Consider the following 18,932-nt stretch of genomic DNA (forward strand, 5'->3'; position numbering starts at 1 on the left):
AGCGACAACAACCATCTCGCGATCGCATTCGTTGAGGGATTGGTTAATTGAACAAGTAAGCGTACACTCTTAGAAAAAAAGTCTTCACATTCACTAACTAAATACTAGCCGTTTACTTGTCACAAAATACACTAGCCTCTTCGTAAGTGAAAGTAGTAAAATGCAGGTTAGTGGAACTTGCTACCTAGTTAGTGAGTGAATAGTACTAGCTCGAATGGCTAGTTGTTAGTAACCACGCTAGCAACTTACTAACCGTATTAACTTTACTACATTAAGCCAATTAGAGGTTTACGCCTATTTTGTTTATATGTGCGTGTGAATTGCCATATCAAGATGATTCTACTACAAAAGTACCTAAAGGATTTAAAAAACGAAGTGGCATTGACCTCGTACATTAACTAATGGCCGCTAATTACTTCATGTAATTACCATGGTAAGTACACATCACAGCGATATACATAGAGGCATGGATTGATCACGAACGAGAACACACACGCAAGCGCACACACAGAATAGCAAGACTTTTTCATAGCCGATATCCATTCTAGCAGCGGCTTGAAGACTATTTATGCTCCTACATTGGGATAGCACACCGTGTACTCGTTAGCAACCATAGAATTTAGAAGAATAATTGATGTTTTCTACACATTATCATGTGCCCTTATATTTGCTTATATGCGTGCCATCACGTAGTACGAAACCTTAATTCCAAGGTAATCAATAAAATTAAAGTTTGTTTAAATTTTGCTTAAGGCCGTCACGATTACGGCAGAGTATACTGCGCATCTACGAAAGATCTGGCAACGTGGGTGGCTAGTAGTTAGTTAAAAACACCAAGTAAACTTTCTGGTTAAAGAAGGCAGCACTTTACGACCTTTACTAACTGTTGGATAGTAAACAGATTTCGCGAAGACAGTAAAATACGCTCGGAACTATTAAATGCAAGCATTTACTAACCATTTACGAACTTTTTTTCTAAGAGTGTATAGGATTCACATTGCGGAAATTCTCAAAGCCCAGCATGCTGTGGGTCACGAGGTTCGCCTTTAGGCTTTGTGCACCCTGTCCTTCTACGGTAACTTCTACGGTAACTTCTACGGTATACCTTCTACGGTGACCAAACGCTCCGTCAAATTCTGCTTTCTGGTTGGTCACGTGATCAAAGCGCACCTTTTGCACACATATGGCAGAAGACCTCTCACCAACGTAATCTATCTGTGCTTTCCAGCCCGAGTCAAGGTCCGTGCTGCACTCAGGATTGCGTTCTAAAGATCGGGGACAAGTGCCGGGATGACAACGGATGCCGGAGCGCCAGCTATTGCGAATATCCTTTGACCTCACTGTACCGGTTTTGTCTTGCTGTTTCTTTTACCAAAGCACGAATGCGCCAGTGTGCTGTTGTATCATCAAATTGTTGATACGGAATGTCACTGGAGGCAACTTTTCAACAAGTGGACTTATTGTATTCGTCAAGGAAGCAGCACCCTCCTTTCTTCGCTACCTTGACGAAAGTTCACTTCTCGAAACATTCACTCCATTGATATTACCTGTTCAACGAATTTCCATAACTTTAAACCTCCATCTTGTTCTGAATTCCTGCTTTGTTTATGCATGCTGTCGTATAATTTGCTTATAGTGCTGCAAAAAGGGGAAGAATGAATAGGAGGTTTAAGTTCACCTACTTTAGCATGGGCAATTAGAGAAAAAAATATCGATACTTCCAAATACCACTACTGCAAGAGCCTGTTGAAGGATCTGTGTACAGTACTCACGGATTCAAACACGACATCAAATTCTTTAGTATAACGAATGGTATGCGCAATTGCTCGAGATAACCACATCATGCCGCAACGAAGCTGGTCTCTAAAAATAATGCTGGCTCTGATATACGCGTTCGAGTCGAAATTACGACGATATGACCCGAACTGAAGACGGTGGAAACGAAATTATGTGCTTTACTTAACCTTAAATGGCCCCGTTTCAATCCGTGAGCAACCTTAATCCACTGATAGGAAAGTGCAAGTGACATGTTCTCACAATTGCGTGCCTTAAAAGATGCATCGCAAACTAAACTTATCGCGCAATCATTTCAAGAAGTTTCTTGCACGGGCACATAATGTAGAAAAATAAAACAACCTATGAAAACGCCACCTGTATTAATACGCACTTAAGGCTGCCCTAGTTATGCATAGTGATCCTTCTGCGCATTGTGCTGCAAATTGGTCAGTCAATGCAGTGTTGCGATGCATGCATACTGGTATGGCATCTTCGAATACTGCTATAGTGCATACATACAATACAAGGATGGCACATTAACTCACTCACACGGTGCTGTGTTCATGCGCATTTGCTGTGTTCTCGTCTGTATGCACTGAAGTGCACTCTTAATCAGGTTCCGCTCAAGGTGCAGCCAGCAAACCAGAAATTTTTCGTCTGGTTTCCTGGATACAGCCAGCATTTAACCAGGATCCGATTAAGAGTGTAGTGTTGCAAAACTCGAGTAGGATCAGTGTTTTTCAGCGCGAAACAGACGAGCGCGACAGACCGAGAAACGATAAGACACAAACGAGCGCTCGGTCTCGGTATTTCGTCCTCGTCTGCTTCGCGCTGAAAAAAAACAGGCTCAAGATCATGAACCAACTAAGTCGCATCAGAGTCCTGTTAAGCTCGAGTAGGATCCTACATTACTTATTGGACACAAACAAATGTGGCATTATAAGAGGCTTAGTTGCAACTGAAGCGCCTGGTCTGTGACAGTAAGCGCAGTCGGATAAGACTGCGGCAACGTAAAAGAAATATTATTGTCCCTTAACCACATAGCACTGGTGAAGGACCACAATGCCCGTCTTCGACAAGCAAACCTAACAAGACCATCTGTAACGAGGAGTTTGTCTGCTACATGGGGGTGAGTATATCGAACCGTTTTTTTTTTCGTTTTGGTTGAAGACCTAAAATAGAATATATAAATAAATGTACGGGACGTGTTCAGCTTTCTTATTTCGCTCTCCTAAGCAGGGAGACATATCCAGCGTTATCAGAGAGCGGTTGGCACCTTTATGAGGTGCAACACTCTTCAAAACGCACAGACTGCATAAGCTAACAAGAAAAGAAGAACACTCGCTTTCTGGTATACGAAAACAAAAATAAATTGCGAGGAATACATTTGTGCCTCTGTACCGTGTGTCGCAAATTGAGACAGAACTCACTTGGCTGTGTTTTATTGCGCTATAGTGGTAGGTCAAAGCAAGAAATAAGTCTGATGTCGCTTAGGTAGGACAGTGCGGCAGCAGGAACATTCGTAGTCTCGACACAAGAACATGGCTAGAGCTCTTAAGTAGCACCTAAGTACGTCGTTATAGTGGCACTGGTGCTCAAGGAAAGAAGAGTTAGGTTTTTATCGAACCTTCTTAACGTTACTACGGCTTGTGCAAGGAGCACTTGCTTGTTAAGTGGGATGCGACAGCACGAGCCTCTTGGGCGAGAAATATCACCTCGTCATTTTCGCAGAACTCTTCCCTCTTCTAGCGAAATTATATCGCGCTAGTGAGAGGTTGAACAAAGCAGAAAACGCAGAAAAGGAACTAACACCGAAGCAAGAAAATGAAGAAACCAATCATTTTTGCGATATAATCTATCGCGAGGGCAAGTTACCTGCAGCGAAAGTCGTGTAGTAAAAGTCAGAAGCATGCATTGTTATACATCCGCTTGGAGCATCGTATTGCTGTGCGTGTGTGTGTTCGTGAGCCTTGAAGATACGCTTTTTTTTAAATTTCCTGTTGTGTTCGTGACTCTACGACAAATTTAATGTAGTCTCAATGTAAAGAAGAGCAGCCTAAGCGCCGCTTTTCAGTGCGAGAAAAAAAAGAACAACATTCGCAGACGCATAACGTTCTGTTGTTAGCGACAGTAATGTTCTGCTATTGTTTCGCACGCATAAAGCAATACACACTGGAGTTAAGAAGATTAATTATAACACAAGTAATCATGTTCTGTGTAGCTAAAGCGAGAAATACCGTCATACATGAGTACAGAATCGGACAATGCAAAGCCAGCAGGACAGCCGTTATTGACACGAAACTAAGCAGCCTCCCGGGTTCGATGCGTTCCCGTTGTAAGTTTCTATCTGCCTTCCTTCGCACAAACCGCGAAAAGATAGAACAACTTCCTACCCGGAATGTGTGCTATACTCTATCCCTTCCTACCACTTTTAAGAACTGCATCAAAACAATAGCCCCTAGGATAATGATAGGCCGTAAATCCTTGTTTTCCTGAATGTTCGCGTGCGTTGTAACGGGCTCAGATTTCTGAACCACTTGTGAATTTCGTACTGACGTTTGTACTCTTGGACAATGGCGTGTCGTCACTGCGGGATAGAATGATAAGTCTTACTTTCGTCTGTGCGTCTGATCGCAGGAGTGCACAGGCTCCATCTGCATCGCGTACGGCCTGCAGTCGTGCCAGTGCAAGCGCAGGCCGCACGACCCCGTGACCAAGGCCTGCGAGTTGTGCTGCCGCCTGCCCGGAGATGATTCCACCTGCAAGTGAGTGCCGACCACCAGGTGGTTTATTGCCTTCTCGTAATTGCGATTCGAAAGGGCGATGAAATGAGTTGAGTCGGAAGCTGTTCATGTTGTTACGTCTACGAAAGGTTCACGAAAGGTACCGCTATCGCTAGCCGAACGTCTTTTTCTTTACCTCCATTATCCAATGGTCCAACGACACCTAGATGTACAAAGCCAATATACGCATGACTGTAACGCTGTATTTTTCGTGCGGCACGGAAACCAGGAACATAGAAACTAGGAGCACGCGGGGACAGAGGAATGGCGCACACATTTGCAATCGCCTTATTTTGTAACGAACCGCTTGTTTATAAAAGATGGTGAAAGCGACCTCTAGGACTTCATGACTGTGATGAAGTCACGCCAACGATGCCCCATATAGCAGCTTTAATTTACTGTCAGGACTTCGCCGTTTCAATTCTGTTTCTCTGTAGCTACCGTTATTCCTGTCCATTGCCTCAAATACCCTATTGGTGGTGCGTTACGAAATGAATCAACCTTAAGAATGGGAATCGTTAGTTTGTCCGTGTGTTCCCCGTTGCCCTGTTCTTATTCTCTGTGACGTGCGTAGCGCTTGAAGAAAAGTACTCTCACTTACTCTCTTTAGCAAGCTCTAGTTTCAGATGGCTGCAAAGTGTGAGTGAACAGTTGGCTTACGTATCGCCTACTACAAACAAGAAAAACAATGTAAGCGTATGAAAAGCTTTCGACAAGTCTTGTGTTTAAATAGGTAGACAACTACAAGAAAGGAAACGCACAGGACAAGGCTGGACTTACAACTGAAGTTTATTAAATAACGGTTTTCCCTAGGGACACCACCACGCATGCGTAAAAAGCACCATCATGTCAACATACTATCTAGCACGCACCCCCACCCCCCTCTTTCTTTATCTTAAATGGACCTTAACACGTGTGCTACATGGGAAATTATAGACTATCAAGGTAATGAAATTCTTTATCAGTTATCGGCACCGAAGGTTCACTGACACGTAATTCAGCGCCCAACTTCCTGATGTGGAAAGCTTCGCATATTTCTCTTACCAGTCTATTGCGTTCCCTACTCTCTAAATGGGGTGTGCATCCACACCTCTTGCAATGCAAGGGCAAGTGCCCTCCTGTGCCAGTTGGTAGCAAATTGCGATGTTCCCGCATGCGGTCGTTGATGCAACGGCCCGTCTGGCCCACGTAGGACCGACCGCAGGAGAGAGCTATCTTATACACTACAGACGTCATGCGTTTTGTGAAAACGGTAGAGTGTTTTTTCCCACACACCCTGCTTGCGTCCTTGTTCCCTCCTGTGATGCTTTTGCACAGCCCGGACAGTTTTCTGGGCGCAGAAAACATCAAAGCAATGCCGTTTCTTGTGGCCACCCGTTTAATGGTGTGTGATAAGCCATGAAGGTATGGCATCACTTCGACCTTTTTCCTTTTCGAGGAATCCATGCCCTCATCAGGCTTCACTGACTTCTTCCTCGTCATCTTGCTGAACAAGGTTTCAGCGATGGCGGTTAGTAATGAATTCGGGTAGCCTGCTGAAGTTAACCTGGCCTTTTCGGCATCAACACTTTCTTGCATGGTGTGCGTGCAACTCTTGTTAAGAGCATTCGTGAATGCACAACGAAACAATGCCTCTTTCTATCAATTTGGAATGGGACGATTCGTACGGGAGAAGGGCTTTTGTTGACCTGGGACACTAACTCCAGCACGCATGCCCTCCACACTGAAACTTAATGTCCAAATCGAGAAACCTAATTGCATTCTCATTGCAGAGTTCATAAGTGAACTTAAGGTCACGGGAGGAATCTTCAAAACACATTAAAATATAAGGGCACTTGCTTGGGCCAGTTGGTATATATTCATTGTTACGTTATTGCGCACCACTTTGAGGACGAAGACTGAACCACACGAACACAAGCGCAAACTTACAACTGAATTTATTGGACGGACACATGAAGCTTTTATACAATCGCGTACCATAGTAATAAACAAACAAGTTTGCGCTTGTGATCGTGTGGTTCAGTCTTCGTCCTCAAAGTGCTGCGCAATAACGTAACAATGAACATTAAAATACTCTTTGCAGCTACGTCTAGGCTGTCGTCTGTTTGAAGGCTTAAAAGCACTAAAATATCATCGACATAGCGGAACACCCTCACGATTCGTTGGTCATGTAGCTTCTGATTTAGAATCCTGTCAAACTTGGATAAGAAAATTTGACACAAAACAGGAGCAACCTTAGATCCGATGCAGATGCCCCTTCTCTGAATAAAGGCATTATTGTTAAAATACACCAGGGTATATGGCAGGTAAAACTTGAGGAGTTCCATAAAGGAATCAAAAGACGGAGCGCATGAATTCATAAGTTCGCGTACAGCTGTAAACAAGTGCTTATGTGGGATTGAATAAAACAGGTCCTCAATATCTATGGACAGAGGCACAGATCTCACTAGACTTAAAGCAGTCCACGACCTCCAAGGAGCTCTGTACGCCAAACGGATCCAAAGTGTCAAGGCTTTTCAACGCACGTTGCAAGAATCCGCTGACCACTAGTTGCCAGGAATTTCCTTCTGTGACAAAAACCCGAAACGGTACTTCGCGCTTGTGAGTCTTAGCCGCGAAGAACACTCGTAGCACATCTTCCTTACTTTGTTTGACGGCTTGCTCTAGTCCCCCAAGTTGCAGGTTTTTGAGGAGTTTTAAAGCTTGAGCTTTAGCCTTCTTAGGCAACACATCCGCTGGTCGAAAGTTCTTCTCAATAGCAAGTCGTGCTTTCTCGTTAAAAAGAACGTTTGGAAGCACGACAAACCAACCTTCTTTGTCGGACTGTACCAAGCTGAGCTCCTGGCTGTTGAAGTGCTGAACGACTGGTCTGAGGATATCATCACGTCTACCCTAGTTCCCGTGATACCGCAACAGACAATCCACTCCTTCTGAACGGGTCCGATCCTTTTCATCCACTAGGGATGTTTCCGCTATCCGGTGAACGGTCGCTAGAAGTTAGGGTCCTGTAACCTGCGGCACCAGACTGAATTTCGAGTCTTTGCTAAGAAGCCTGTCAATTTCCGCTGGTAAGGCATCCCCTTGGAAGTACGTAACACTCACAGTCTCGCGTTTTTCTTTACGTTTCTTCGAGAAATTCTTGCTAATGTCGTTGCAGTACACCTCAGTGACTGTGTTAGCTAGCCGTTTCAATCGCCGCAATTTTGCCGCACCAGCTAACTCGTTTCCTGCTTGAAGACAAACAACCCGGAGCCAGTCATGCCAGTGTCTAACTTGCCTCCAGTGCTCTGACTTCAGAATTCAGCACACTCTCTTCCAGTGACCTGTCGTTGTGATTCACGAATGCTCTTAACAAGAGTTGCACGCACACCATGCAAGAAAGTGTTGATGCCGAAAAGGCCAGGTTAACTTCAGCAGGCTACGCGAATTCATTACTAACAACCATCGCTGAAACCTCGTTCAGTAAGATGACGAGGAAGAAGTCAGTGAAGCCTGATGAGGGCATGGATTCCTCGAAAAGGAAAAAGGTCGAAGTGATGCCATACCTTCATGGCTTATCACACACCATTAAACGGGTGGCCACAAGAAACGGCATTGCTTTGATGTTTTCTGCGCCCAGAAAACTGTCCGGGCTGTGAAAAAGCATCACAGGAGGGAACAAGGACGCAAGCAGGGTGTGTGGGAAAAAACACTCTACCGTTTTCACAAAATGCATGACGTCTGTAGCGTATAAGATAGCTTTCTCCTGCGGTCGGTCCTACGTGGGCCAGACGGGCCGTTGCATCAACGACCGCATGCGGGAACATCGCAATTTGCTACCAACTGGCACAGGAGGGCACTTGCCCTTGCATTGCAAGAGGTGTGGATGCACACCCCATTTTGAGTGTCTCGATTGTGGGGAGGGAACGCAATAGACTGGAAAGAGAAATATGCGAAGCTTTCCACATCAGGAAGTTGGGCGCTGAATTATGTGTCAGTGAACCTTCGGTGCAGATAACTGATAAAGAATTTCATTACCCTGAGAGTCTATGATTCCCTATGTAGCACAAGTGTTAAGGTCCGGTTAAGATAATGAAAGAGGGGGGTGGGGGTGCGTGCTAGATAGTATGTTGACATGATGGTGCTTTTTATGCATGCGTGGTGGTGTCCCAGGGAAAACCGTTATTTAATAAACTTCAGTTGTAAGTCCATCCTTGTCCTGTGCGTTTCCTTTCTTGTGCTCGTGTTTGAAATTGCTGGAACCCTTCACTACTCATCATGTACCAACTGGCCCAGCAAACCACGCTCCTAAAGGTAGACAACCTTTTTATCTGGCACAGTCACCAGAGAAGCACATAGTTACTGTCTCTTGCCCCTCGCAGAGTGATGATATTTTATCTTTTTTGATTAATTTTCCGTGTTCGAACTCTCTCTTGTTTTTGGGAACGTTTATTAAAGGGACTCAGAACCAGCATGCTAAAGTTTACACGTTTAGGCATTTGGTGCTACCACAATAAAAGAATGAAGAAAAAACGCACCCTTGTAGGTGTGATAGCGATCAAAGTATTCTCCTCTTGGGAACAATTTTTCACCCTTTTTGACAATGGACGCATTTTCCAACAGAACGCCCTTAGCACGCTCTTACCGAGTTCTTGCATGGTTTCCGTGCGGTAAAAGAAATATACCTTATAAGGTGTTAAGGGTGCCCCGGCACCGCAAGTTTTCAAGCAAATAAGAAACCACGGAAGACATTTTACCACTGCCTTGCATGATGCAATTTTGTGAGCGTGCTATGTATTGACGCAGTTAACTATGGATGTCATCTTGGCTGCTAGTGCAGTACATCCTGATTAAGTGTAAGTAAATCTACCGTGCACTACGCCTTCATTTTATTGCAAGCATTGAGGGACATGCAACATTTCATCCCGATAGCCACATAACTAGCACAGGTGTCCGTTAATTTTACAGTGTTCATGGTCATTTCATCGCAGTAAGGATTAGGCCTCACGTACTTGCAGCTTGAGAGATGGGTAACTTATTTTTTCGATGCATCCTATGTAGTAGATCGTATGGCGGTTCTGTGTCTTTCAACAGAATGCTATAATTAAAACAATGCAACCGTACATGTTGCTTCGTTGGGTGTAAAGGGATGCGTTTCGACCCACACGCACACATGCACACACACTTTGTTCTCACTGCATTTAAATAAACTTACATGCCAACACACATTCGCTTTTTTGTTTTAGGAAGCCAGGTCAGGCCACGGTATATACGGGCTGATAAAATTCGTTTAACGTAGGGCTCTGGCTTCTTCCGGGTGTTCACACGCCGGCTCTCTTCTGTGAGTGACGCCTGTTTTCCTCGATGTGCGCACCAACGACCGATAGCACCAGAGGCCTCCGCGGTGCAGCTTGCCTGACTCAAGCACGAAGGGGACAGCACGCGGAGGCCTCTTGAGCGTACGGTCCTTAGCGGCGCACACTTTCCCGTTATCAGATCGACGACGCCCTGCCCTAAAGTGCACTTTGGGCGGGCGCGTTCGCTCTCACGTGAAATGTGGGTGTTTCCCAACGCTCCTGTGGCACATGCGCCGACGCTGATATTCAGTTGCTCTAGTAGCGTTCTTCTTTACAACAAAGCGTAATATTGGGACATAATTCATATATTAAAAAATAAACGCAAGAGCCATCTCAAGCGCAGTTGAGTGTCATATACGCTGCCTTTATCTACGGGGGCGTAACTTCTTTGCTGTAAGATATTTACAGCCACAAAAGAGTTATTCACAGCAACTACACCAAATTTCGCTTTCTCTACTTAATGCCAGCGTACAATAGGAGAGGTTGATTCTTGGGCACACGGCTAACGAAAGAAAGTGTATAAATGTGGGAAGGAAAACGATTGTGCATAGTGTCAGATGGCATGAACACAAATTTGTGCATATGAGACCCAGGAAACCACGGAACAAGAACATGCAGATTTGAGAACATGAGTAAGTACAAGTACCAATAAACACACGCAAAAGTTCACAATACCGCCACACAACTGCACGAAACGCCAAAACACACATACATGTGTAGTGCTCGTGTTTTCTTTGAAAATTTGTCAAGCGAAAAGGCTTTAATTTTAAAGCTCCAGGTTAGTCATCTATGAAGTACAATTATGTGACGCTTAAATTAGCCGTGTAAGGTCCCAGTGGGATCTTACTTGAGGCAACGCTTATAAGGTAACGTTTGGTGAAATCAACCTGTTGCAGAAAAGTGCCCGCAGAAGGATAACGCGCAGAAAATTATGTATCGACAGTGCAAGTGATCCCAAACAACTGTGAACTTTGCATCGGTTGTATACACCAAACTCGGTACAATAAATGATGTGTACCATAAGGCGAATCGATGTTAATGCCTCGTTAGTCTTTATAGCGCGACTCGCAACGCACGTGGGTCGCATCGCCTTTGCAATGCGTGCCCGATAAAGTTGTTACTCACTCGGCGTGCCCGAATCCTCGCTTGCATTGAATATGCTTACTTACGTTGCTTAGACCACCGAAATATAAAAGTATACTCTGGAGGTCTCTTTCTTTTTCTCGGAGAATTGTAGTAACTAAAAGTATAAATTGTTCACCTTAATGGCAAACACAAGAACAAATGTAGAAGAAAAGAGGAACGAAAACAGCGCAGTAGAGAAGGTGTGCACTTGTTTAATCTTGCGTCCAGGCTTCATCTTGCATTCGACTGCGATGCTCCTGACAAGGTCTTGCAAGAACCATTTTTCATTAAAAGCATACATTGCTAGACATGTCAGCGGGCGCCATGACGCTTTTATGCGCATGCCATTGGTAGGGCAGCTGCTATTGGTGCTCAGGAGTACGCAGTAGAGGACGCGCTCGACTTCTCAACAATGCCTGCAATATGTGTTTATTCCTTTGCAGGTCTTCTTTCGAGTGGAACCACCCGCCCTACGACGTTCCGAACCTATTCGCAAAGCCGGGCACGCCGTGCGACAATTACAACGGATACTGTGATGTATTCCAAAAGTGCCGCGAGGTGAGTGCGTGTGCCCTTTTTGTCTTTTATTTCGAAAGACGAAAAGGCCAGCCTGGAATGTGCCTCGTCAGAGCAGAGTTCTGTTTCATCTTAGGCTCATGTGGCGCTTGTAGTGTAGACGAATGATCTTACTGGTATTTAAGCTTTAGCGTTTATTTCTGGTGTTCTTAAGGAATGAAAGAAAAAGCAGGGTAGTAAAAACACACATATTCAAGTGAGACAATCGTGTCAAGCCAGAACACAAGGCTTGGTATAACAAAAGAGGACCCGTCAGGTCGGCTCCCTTTGTCCTGGATCTTCAATTGTTATCACTTATGGAATAAGCGGGAACCGTGTGGTGGAAGAAAAAAATATTCACTCAGAACAAATAAATGCCATTACTCATCACGTACGCAATCCTCACTGTCAGTAATTGTCAAGCACATTATTTGACAGTACGACTGTCTGGCCTTCACAAAGATGAACGATTATCTTAAAACGAAGTCTAGATGCCTCAATGGCTTCGCGGCAGGGACCTTAGGCTGCTGAGCATGAGGACCAGGGTTCGATTCCAGGCCATAGATAAATTATTGCTATCCGAAGCCCAATGTATGAACATTTTGGCGCAGTAAAACATCAAGGTTTTCGGAAAAGAAGCTGAATTTCGCCGTTCTACCCTCTTATCTCCTTCACTTCATTCTCCATTGTGTGTTTCACATTGTCCGTGAGTTGTTTTAGAAGCAAATTCAGTAAGCTTAATCTGGCGCCTGCTTGTCGCGTAAGAAAGGCGAGACACCACATGTTGGCAACCTTCTGTCACATGACTGCGAAAAAGGAAAAATAATACGAAAAAAACGCTTTAAAATCCGTGACGTCACACTGGCTTGCATTGTTCTAGCACAGCTAAGTTTGAGCACGAAGGAAAAGGGACATAAGCAAGGAAGAAAGCAGACGGGTGACAGGATGAGCGCTCATACTGTCGCCTGTCTCTTTCCTTCCATTCTTATGTCGCTTTCCTTCATGTTCATACTTAATTGCGTTAAAGCAACCAACTCGCCCAATCAGCAGAAGTATGACAGGCTGACGTACACGTGCGGAGATTTCGGCGTGAAACTTAATGAAAATTTGGCATTCATTTTCTCTTCCATTAGTAAACAAATGATAATAATATTACCGGCATCAAATTTCTCAAAGTATGCTGTATCAGTCTGAACTTATTCGTCGTTTCACTTTGGTGTTCCTTTAATTGAGAGTGCGCAACCGACGCGAACGCTTTCATCAGTGTTCTGGCGCCCATTGCAGGTGGACCCTTCGGGGCCCCTCGCCACCCTACGCAAGCTTCTGCTGTCGACGGAAACCATAATTTCTCTCAGGCGCTGGATATTCGACAACTGGTGGGGAGTGCTCCTTTTGGGTCTCTCCGTGCTCGTCTTTCTGGTGAGTACGCCGTAAGGTGCGCAGATGTTCAAGGGCAGCTAAATGTCGCACGTATTACGCTGCATGCTGTGTGATGATGTGGTAGGTGTATGAGGCGCTAAAATAAAAGTTCGACAGCATGTTACACTCTGTAAAACTTGAAGACAAAAGGCTACTGGGCTCTTGGCTAGTAATTAAGTCATACATTCAGGGACCAGACTTCGTGCAAGACAAAGAGCCGCAGTGTGTGCTGTGTGGTGTTGCACTATACCTCTGGCATCGGCCCAACTTTGACCAAGCGACGATGCCATGTGATGACGTGATAGTTCGACGTCATGAGAACGTAACTAATCTTTCCTATTTGTGACGTAATTCTGACATCACGCAGTGACGTCACAACACCACATTATGATGACGGCACATGGTGACGTCATAGCAGGATGTCATTGGTGACGTAAATCACGTGAATCATTGCGCCACTTCCCTAACCTGCAGTGTTTCGATCAAGGGGCCGACGTGCTTCGCTCAACGAGACACTTAAGGCTTTAGCCTTAATAACGCAAACGGAAACTCAAACGTGAGGTATCTGAGTACTTGTCAAGCTGTCTCTACGAAGAGTAGAGTATAACGACAGCTCCCTTCATAAATGTGACAAAAAAGAAGGAAGTCGTCTAGCTCTCTTCGTGTTACCAGTATTATATTGAAAAACAAGATACACGTAAATCGAAAGGTGAAGGATTTCAGTACGAATGATTTTCCACATTCATGTTAATCCTTCCATTCGATCTGTAAATGAATTCAGATTTGTCCTATATACACGATCTGCCAGCGTGCTGGTCAACTCAGAGAGTATAGCGACCACTACGGGAAGGCGTTGGTCCTAAGTAGACTTCCAGAGCAGGACGAACTTTTATTCAACTGTGAAGCTCTGAATTGATCATTACCGTGGTACACACATGGCCTCGTATTGCGAATCTGTGGATGAAAATATTTCGCCTTTCCAATATTCCTCGACATTTTGTATTCTAGCCGTACCGAACTATTTTGCCGAGACTAAGTGCCAGTCATATGAAAGAAACATAGTTAGCTTTATTGCGTACTTCTACGGGCATTACACACACATTTTGTTGTACTCCGGTGCTTTGCACCGCATTCAGGCTATGAACTGACTGTACCAACTGTATCTTTATTACGACTGTGGCAACATACCTGCACTCTGGCTCTGAAATAACTCAGTGCAGTCAAGAAGTGAAGACGTACTCTTTAGATAAAATATAGTTTCTTTGTTTAGCGGTAGTTGGCCTGAGTGCTAATATTATGTCTTAACTTCCAAAGGTCTTGCTCGAGCTCTATTCAAAATTAATGATTCTTTCGGGTGATTAAACGAGAAACAACGACTTTCATCATACTGAGTTCGCTTAAACGTTTTGTTTATGTGTCTTGGTTGAATCGCTTGGCAACCTACAGAAGTTGGCACCCATAGGACTTAGGACTTATGCATGGCAGCCAAATGAAAGCCCGGCGCTGTTCCACTGAAAATGGGCTCAGCTTATAATGTACGCTCGAGCATTTTCCGTGAATGTAGACCATATTACCTTATAACGCTGTTTTTGAAATGTCGCCGCTGGCACCGCCGTGAAAACCACGAATTAGAAGGCATTTATGCGAAAGTTCACTGAGGATGTCTGCTCTTTTGCTCAGTGCGTAGTGGTCAAGTTCTTCGGGCGGAAGACGGACCCAGTGAAGAGCGTGGCGGGCAGCGGCTCAGGTGCCAACACCGTTCCCGTCGCCTGCAACCCCGTGGTGCAGCCCGTAGTTGCCGCCAGCGGCGGTGGCGGCCCGTTCCGCTCGAGCCAGGCTGCGACCAAGGCGGTCATGGCTTCTAACACGCCGGGCATCGTGTCGACGGCGTTGGGCGCCCACTCGGCTCCCGCGACGGCCACCACGAGCAACTTCGTGAAGACGACGCTGTCGCTGCACCCTCATCCCGCCGCCCGCTCCTACCTGAGCCACGCCGGCAACGGCTGGGTCTGACCATCGAGCCGCCTCAGCGTAAGGGGCACCGCGACCAGCAGCTACAGGCACCACCACCCTTGCTGCGACCCTGCTTGCTACACGGTGTACGGACTGCCGCAGTCGACGCTTCGCAGGCCCGTCACAGCCGTGCCGGCGGCCGCGACCACAGCGGTGCCGGCCGCGTGTCTGACGGCGACCGCACCGACTACTAGTGCCAGTGCCGCCGCAGCTCCCGCCGTGGTGCCTTTATTTCAGGAGCCCTACGCGTACGGGTCGGACGCTTACTGGTGAAGCTGGCGTCTGCTGGGGGAAAGGGTCGCTACTACTCGGGGATCACTTGCCTTCGAAGAAGGGTCATAGAGTTGGGCCGGTTCCGTACAAGCAAAACGAAGAAGCAATACATTAGAAATTAAGAGGCGACGACGCACACGAGTTCGGAATACCATTCAATGAAGCCATAGCGACAGGGACCAAAGAAGAGGACAGGATGTGCGCACATCCTGCCCTCCTCCTTGGTCCCTGTGTTTTCGGCGCTACGGCTTCATTGAATGTACCGAACCAACTAGCCCAAAAGTCTGTTATTTCGGATTACCAAACGCTGTAAAGTTGCATTTATGTGAACATCGTAAAGTACAAGAGGTCAGGACATGCTCGTTAGACCTGCTGTTGCCCGTACCTATGGTGCTTTCCAATTTGAATAATCGTTACGGTTGCTAGTCATTGCTAATGCGTGTCGTCTCGTCGTACCCTGTTGTAATGCGCTGTTACTTCTTCCGAGCAATCGATAGGGCATGCTTACAAAAGCGGTGGAACTGCTATCTAAATTGTCGCAATCGCTTGGCACACAGTAGTTGCAATCATGCGTCGAAGAGGTCCTTACTATGTCTCCGGTAAAGCTAACCTACCTACCCGTGTAGGTCCTGACTAACCGTATATCAAGCGGTTTCATCAGGGACACAAAGGGCGATGACAAAAAAAAATAAAGAAAAACGGCGAGCTTGTTGTGACATCTAGTGGCAGCTTTATGCGGGGTTTTAAGGGCCAAATCAATCTACAGTGGGTAAAAAAGGACACAAGACCTCAATAGAGGCTACTTTCCCGAGCCGCAGCTATTTCGTGTACGTCGCTACGCACAGAGTCTTCGCTTCGGCAACTTTCGGTATGATAAATTTATTGTAGCAGCACCGCTGCTGCTATCGTAGCTGTTTTGACTGGTGCGATCGTTCTCGCGCGGAGCGTGCCTCAAATTCGGGTGCCTTATGATTCACACATGACTCCGACCTGCATGTAACGTCGTGATGTCATTTGTCAAGGAATTGCGGAACTTTCGTCTCCATATTTTTTCCCGAAACACAGTAGATTATCGCTTCGTCTTACTCGTTTCTCGCTTAGATCATTCTGTGTTGAGCTCTCCCGTGGCCATTCATAAGCTGAATTTGTAACACTACTGCGGCCTTAACGGTTGATCTCAGGACGACACAGTTTACAAAGAATGTGTAAAACCGAGCTGTCACAGCAGTAGTTTCCGGAGAAATGAGGGCGTAGAGTCCAAGACGCTCTTGTAGACAATGCCACGCGAAAAACAAAAACAAATATCAGCGAGCTGTACGAGCGACACTCTGTCGCAGACACGGTAATCGTTACTTTTCTACGATGTCATGTTTTCAGAGCGTAACTCAAGGAAGTACACAAGAACGAAGACTATTGTCCGGGATTGATAGTTACTATGACATACAGTCCCCCTACACCTATGCATCCACATCACGGACAGCTGGTAATGACTAAGCTAAAAACTGTTTTCATGAATGCTGATTCCTCAGTAGTATGGCAAATGGTTGACAGCGGCTATACGGTCTTCTGAGATCAGTCGCTTGAACTTAATTTTAGTGCGAAGTTGCATTCGCTGATCATGTGCAGTACAATACACCGTTACGTAAGCTGTTAATATACCTCGACGTGCGACGCCATACGAGAAAAAAATTTCACGTGTTTCGAATTGTCAGTCTACATTCGGTGAAGAGCCGTTACGAAGTCTCTGTGCGAGATTGGCTGCCGCGCATAGCTGCGACTACAGCGAACTTTGACGATGCGACAATGCCCAGAAGTGTCCCCGAGCAAGTGAAAACCCGAGGAGCCTGCACTTTCTCCTGGCAGACGGTGGCGGGTAGATCGCCAGAAGCAAGGTTGGCTTTGGGCACAGTGCGCTCACCAGTGGCTTTTAACCCATCGGCCAAACTGAACGCTCTTTGCAGGGTGGTGCGTGGTTGAAGTCAGTCGCCGAACAGCTGTTCTCTTTCTGGCATGGTCGTGGTGCTGAAACGTAGCGTCGCTTATCTGGAATCGTGTGTGATAGGCCGCATGTATATTGATGCCCATCTGCATGTTCAATGAGAAAGCCGCCCCTTGCGTTGAGGACGGCTCTGGAGAAGATGAAGAAGAAAAAGATGTATTGTCCCCCGGGAACGTGCAACATGATGGACGCTCAACACATGCTGTGGTACGCGAGCGCGTGGACTGTTTGTGAACATAGCTATTTTCCCCTTTTTTTCAAGGCCACACGAACTCTTTCCGAGCGGAAGTATATATATATATCGTATAACACCGAGCTGTTTTAATGGAGGCTTGAACCTGAAAATCGCCCTGTTTGTAAGCATTGTTTTTTTCGGCACGCGCACACGTTTGGCAAGCCGTGGTCAGGACCGCTCGAACCAAGCGACTCCGGCAATACGCAGTGTACTCGTTTATGGCGAAGATCTAAAACGCTGCGCGTCCCTTAACTACTTATTATCACAGCGCGGATTGTGCATTACTGAACACTGTCGGAGTTACTGCGACAGTAAAGGAACCAATCGGGGGTAAATACAGCCCGTAGTATTAAAACACAGGTTAAAGAGAAGCATAATAATAAAATTCATGTTGAGGGAGGGTAGCAATAATGTACATTGCGTAAAGTGAATGTAAAGCGTTGAAATCGCAATCAGAGGATTAAAAAAATTTCAATCAGAGGATTCGGCTACTCACTTCGCGCTCTGCTATGCTCAATTATACATTTGGTTCTGGCGATCGCGACCACTTTGCCGAGTGCACACGCGATTGCCATTGAAGTGCTACTCTCAGTCATCGCCGCAGAAGAACAAAAAAAAAAAAGAGCTTTGCGCATGCGTTCTCAAGACGCAGGCTTTACCGCTAACTACCCACGTCTCGCCTGCATGAGAGAATGAAAGAAAGAAAATTTAAAAAGCGAAGCCACAAGCTTCGTGGTTGTCTCGCGATGACGACACATTTCTTTGCGAACAAAAAAGACAAAAAAAACACACGGTCCATGTAAAAAAAATAATAACATGAATCGAAGCCTTTCCCGCTGTCTGGACATTCGTCATAGAGCTTACGTGCACTCACTGTCAACTGCCAACCGCGGCTCATTTTCGTGAATGTGAAGTCTGTACGCACAACTACGGACATCCGATAAACAAAAATACTATTGCTTGTTACACCATCTTGCAACTCGAGGTGTCGTTTTTCTGGAGTCAGCCACGAACTGCAGTTCTCCGCTCTTCTTCGGGCTCACCTCCGCATGTGAGTATTGGAGCAAGATCTTCACTCAAGCCCAGGTAAGGACGTTGCTACATCCGTTGCTACATCCGTTGCCGTGGTATAGCAAGATGAATAGCAGATTCAACTTTAACGAGCACTGTCCGCCTCGGTGGTATAGTGGTTATAGTGTTCGGCTGCTGACCCGAAGGTCGTGGGATCGAATGCCGGCCCCTCATTTAGATAGAGACGAAATGCTAGTGCCCCCGCCTCCGAAATTTGTCAATTTTATATGTGTATATCCACACGTACATACAAACGCACGTACGAACATACATCATGACAAGTGGTTGAAGCCCCCCCCCCCCCCCCCCCCGTAAAAAATTTCCAACTTCGCAACTGTTGTACAGTG

General features: G+C 45.9%; 1 protein-coding gene across 1 annotated transcript; it reads left to right on the top strand.

Moving 5' to 3' along the window:
* Positions 1-1,231: 1,231 nt before the first annotated feature.
* On the top strand, positions 1,232-18,485 carry LOC119394922 (disintegrin and metalloproteinase domain-containing protein 10-like). The gene is made up of 6 exons (XM_037662222.2): positions 1,232-1,324; positions 2,824-2,905; positions 4,414-4,541; positions 11,464-11,578; positions 12,860-12,994; positions 14,675-18,485. The coding sequence occupies exons 2-6, from the start codon at positions 2,900-2,902 to the stop codon at positions 15,005-15,007; spliced, it is 717 nt and encodes a 238-aa protein (XP_037518150.1). The 5' UTR covers positions 1,232-1,324; positions 2,824-2,899; the 3' UTR covers positions 15,008-18,485.
* Positions 18,486-18,932: the final 447 nt, after the last annotated feature.

Source organism: Rhipicephalus sanguineus, chromosome 5, assembly GCF_013339695.2.
Source record: "Rhipicephalus sanguineus isolate Rsan-2018 chromosome 5, BIME_Rsan_1.4, whole genome shotgun sequence".
Classification (NCBI taxonomy): Eukaryota; Metazoa; Arthropoda; class Arachnida; order Ixodida; family Ixodidae; genus Rhipicephalus; species Rhipicephalus sanguineus.

What these genes read in the sequence shown, in the direction of transcription:
- LOC119394922 (XM_037662222.2), top strand. An exon ending in GGAGATGATTCCACCTGCAA is followed by an intron (nt 4,542 to 11,463) that starts GTGAGTGCCGAC and finishes ATTCCTTTGCAG; the next exon opens with GTCTTCTTTCGAGTGGAACC. An exon ending in TATTCCAAAAGTGCCGCGAG is followed by an intron (nt 11,579 to 12,859) that starts GTGAGTGCGTGT and finishes CGCCCATTGCAG; the next exon opens with GTGGACCCTTCGGGGCCCCT.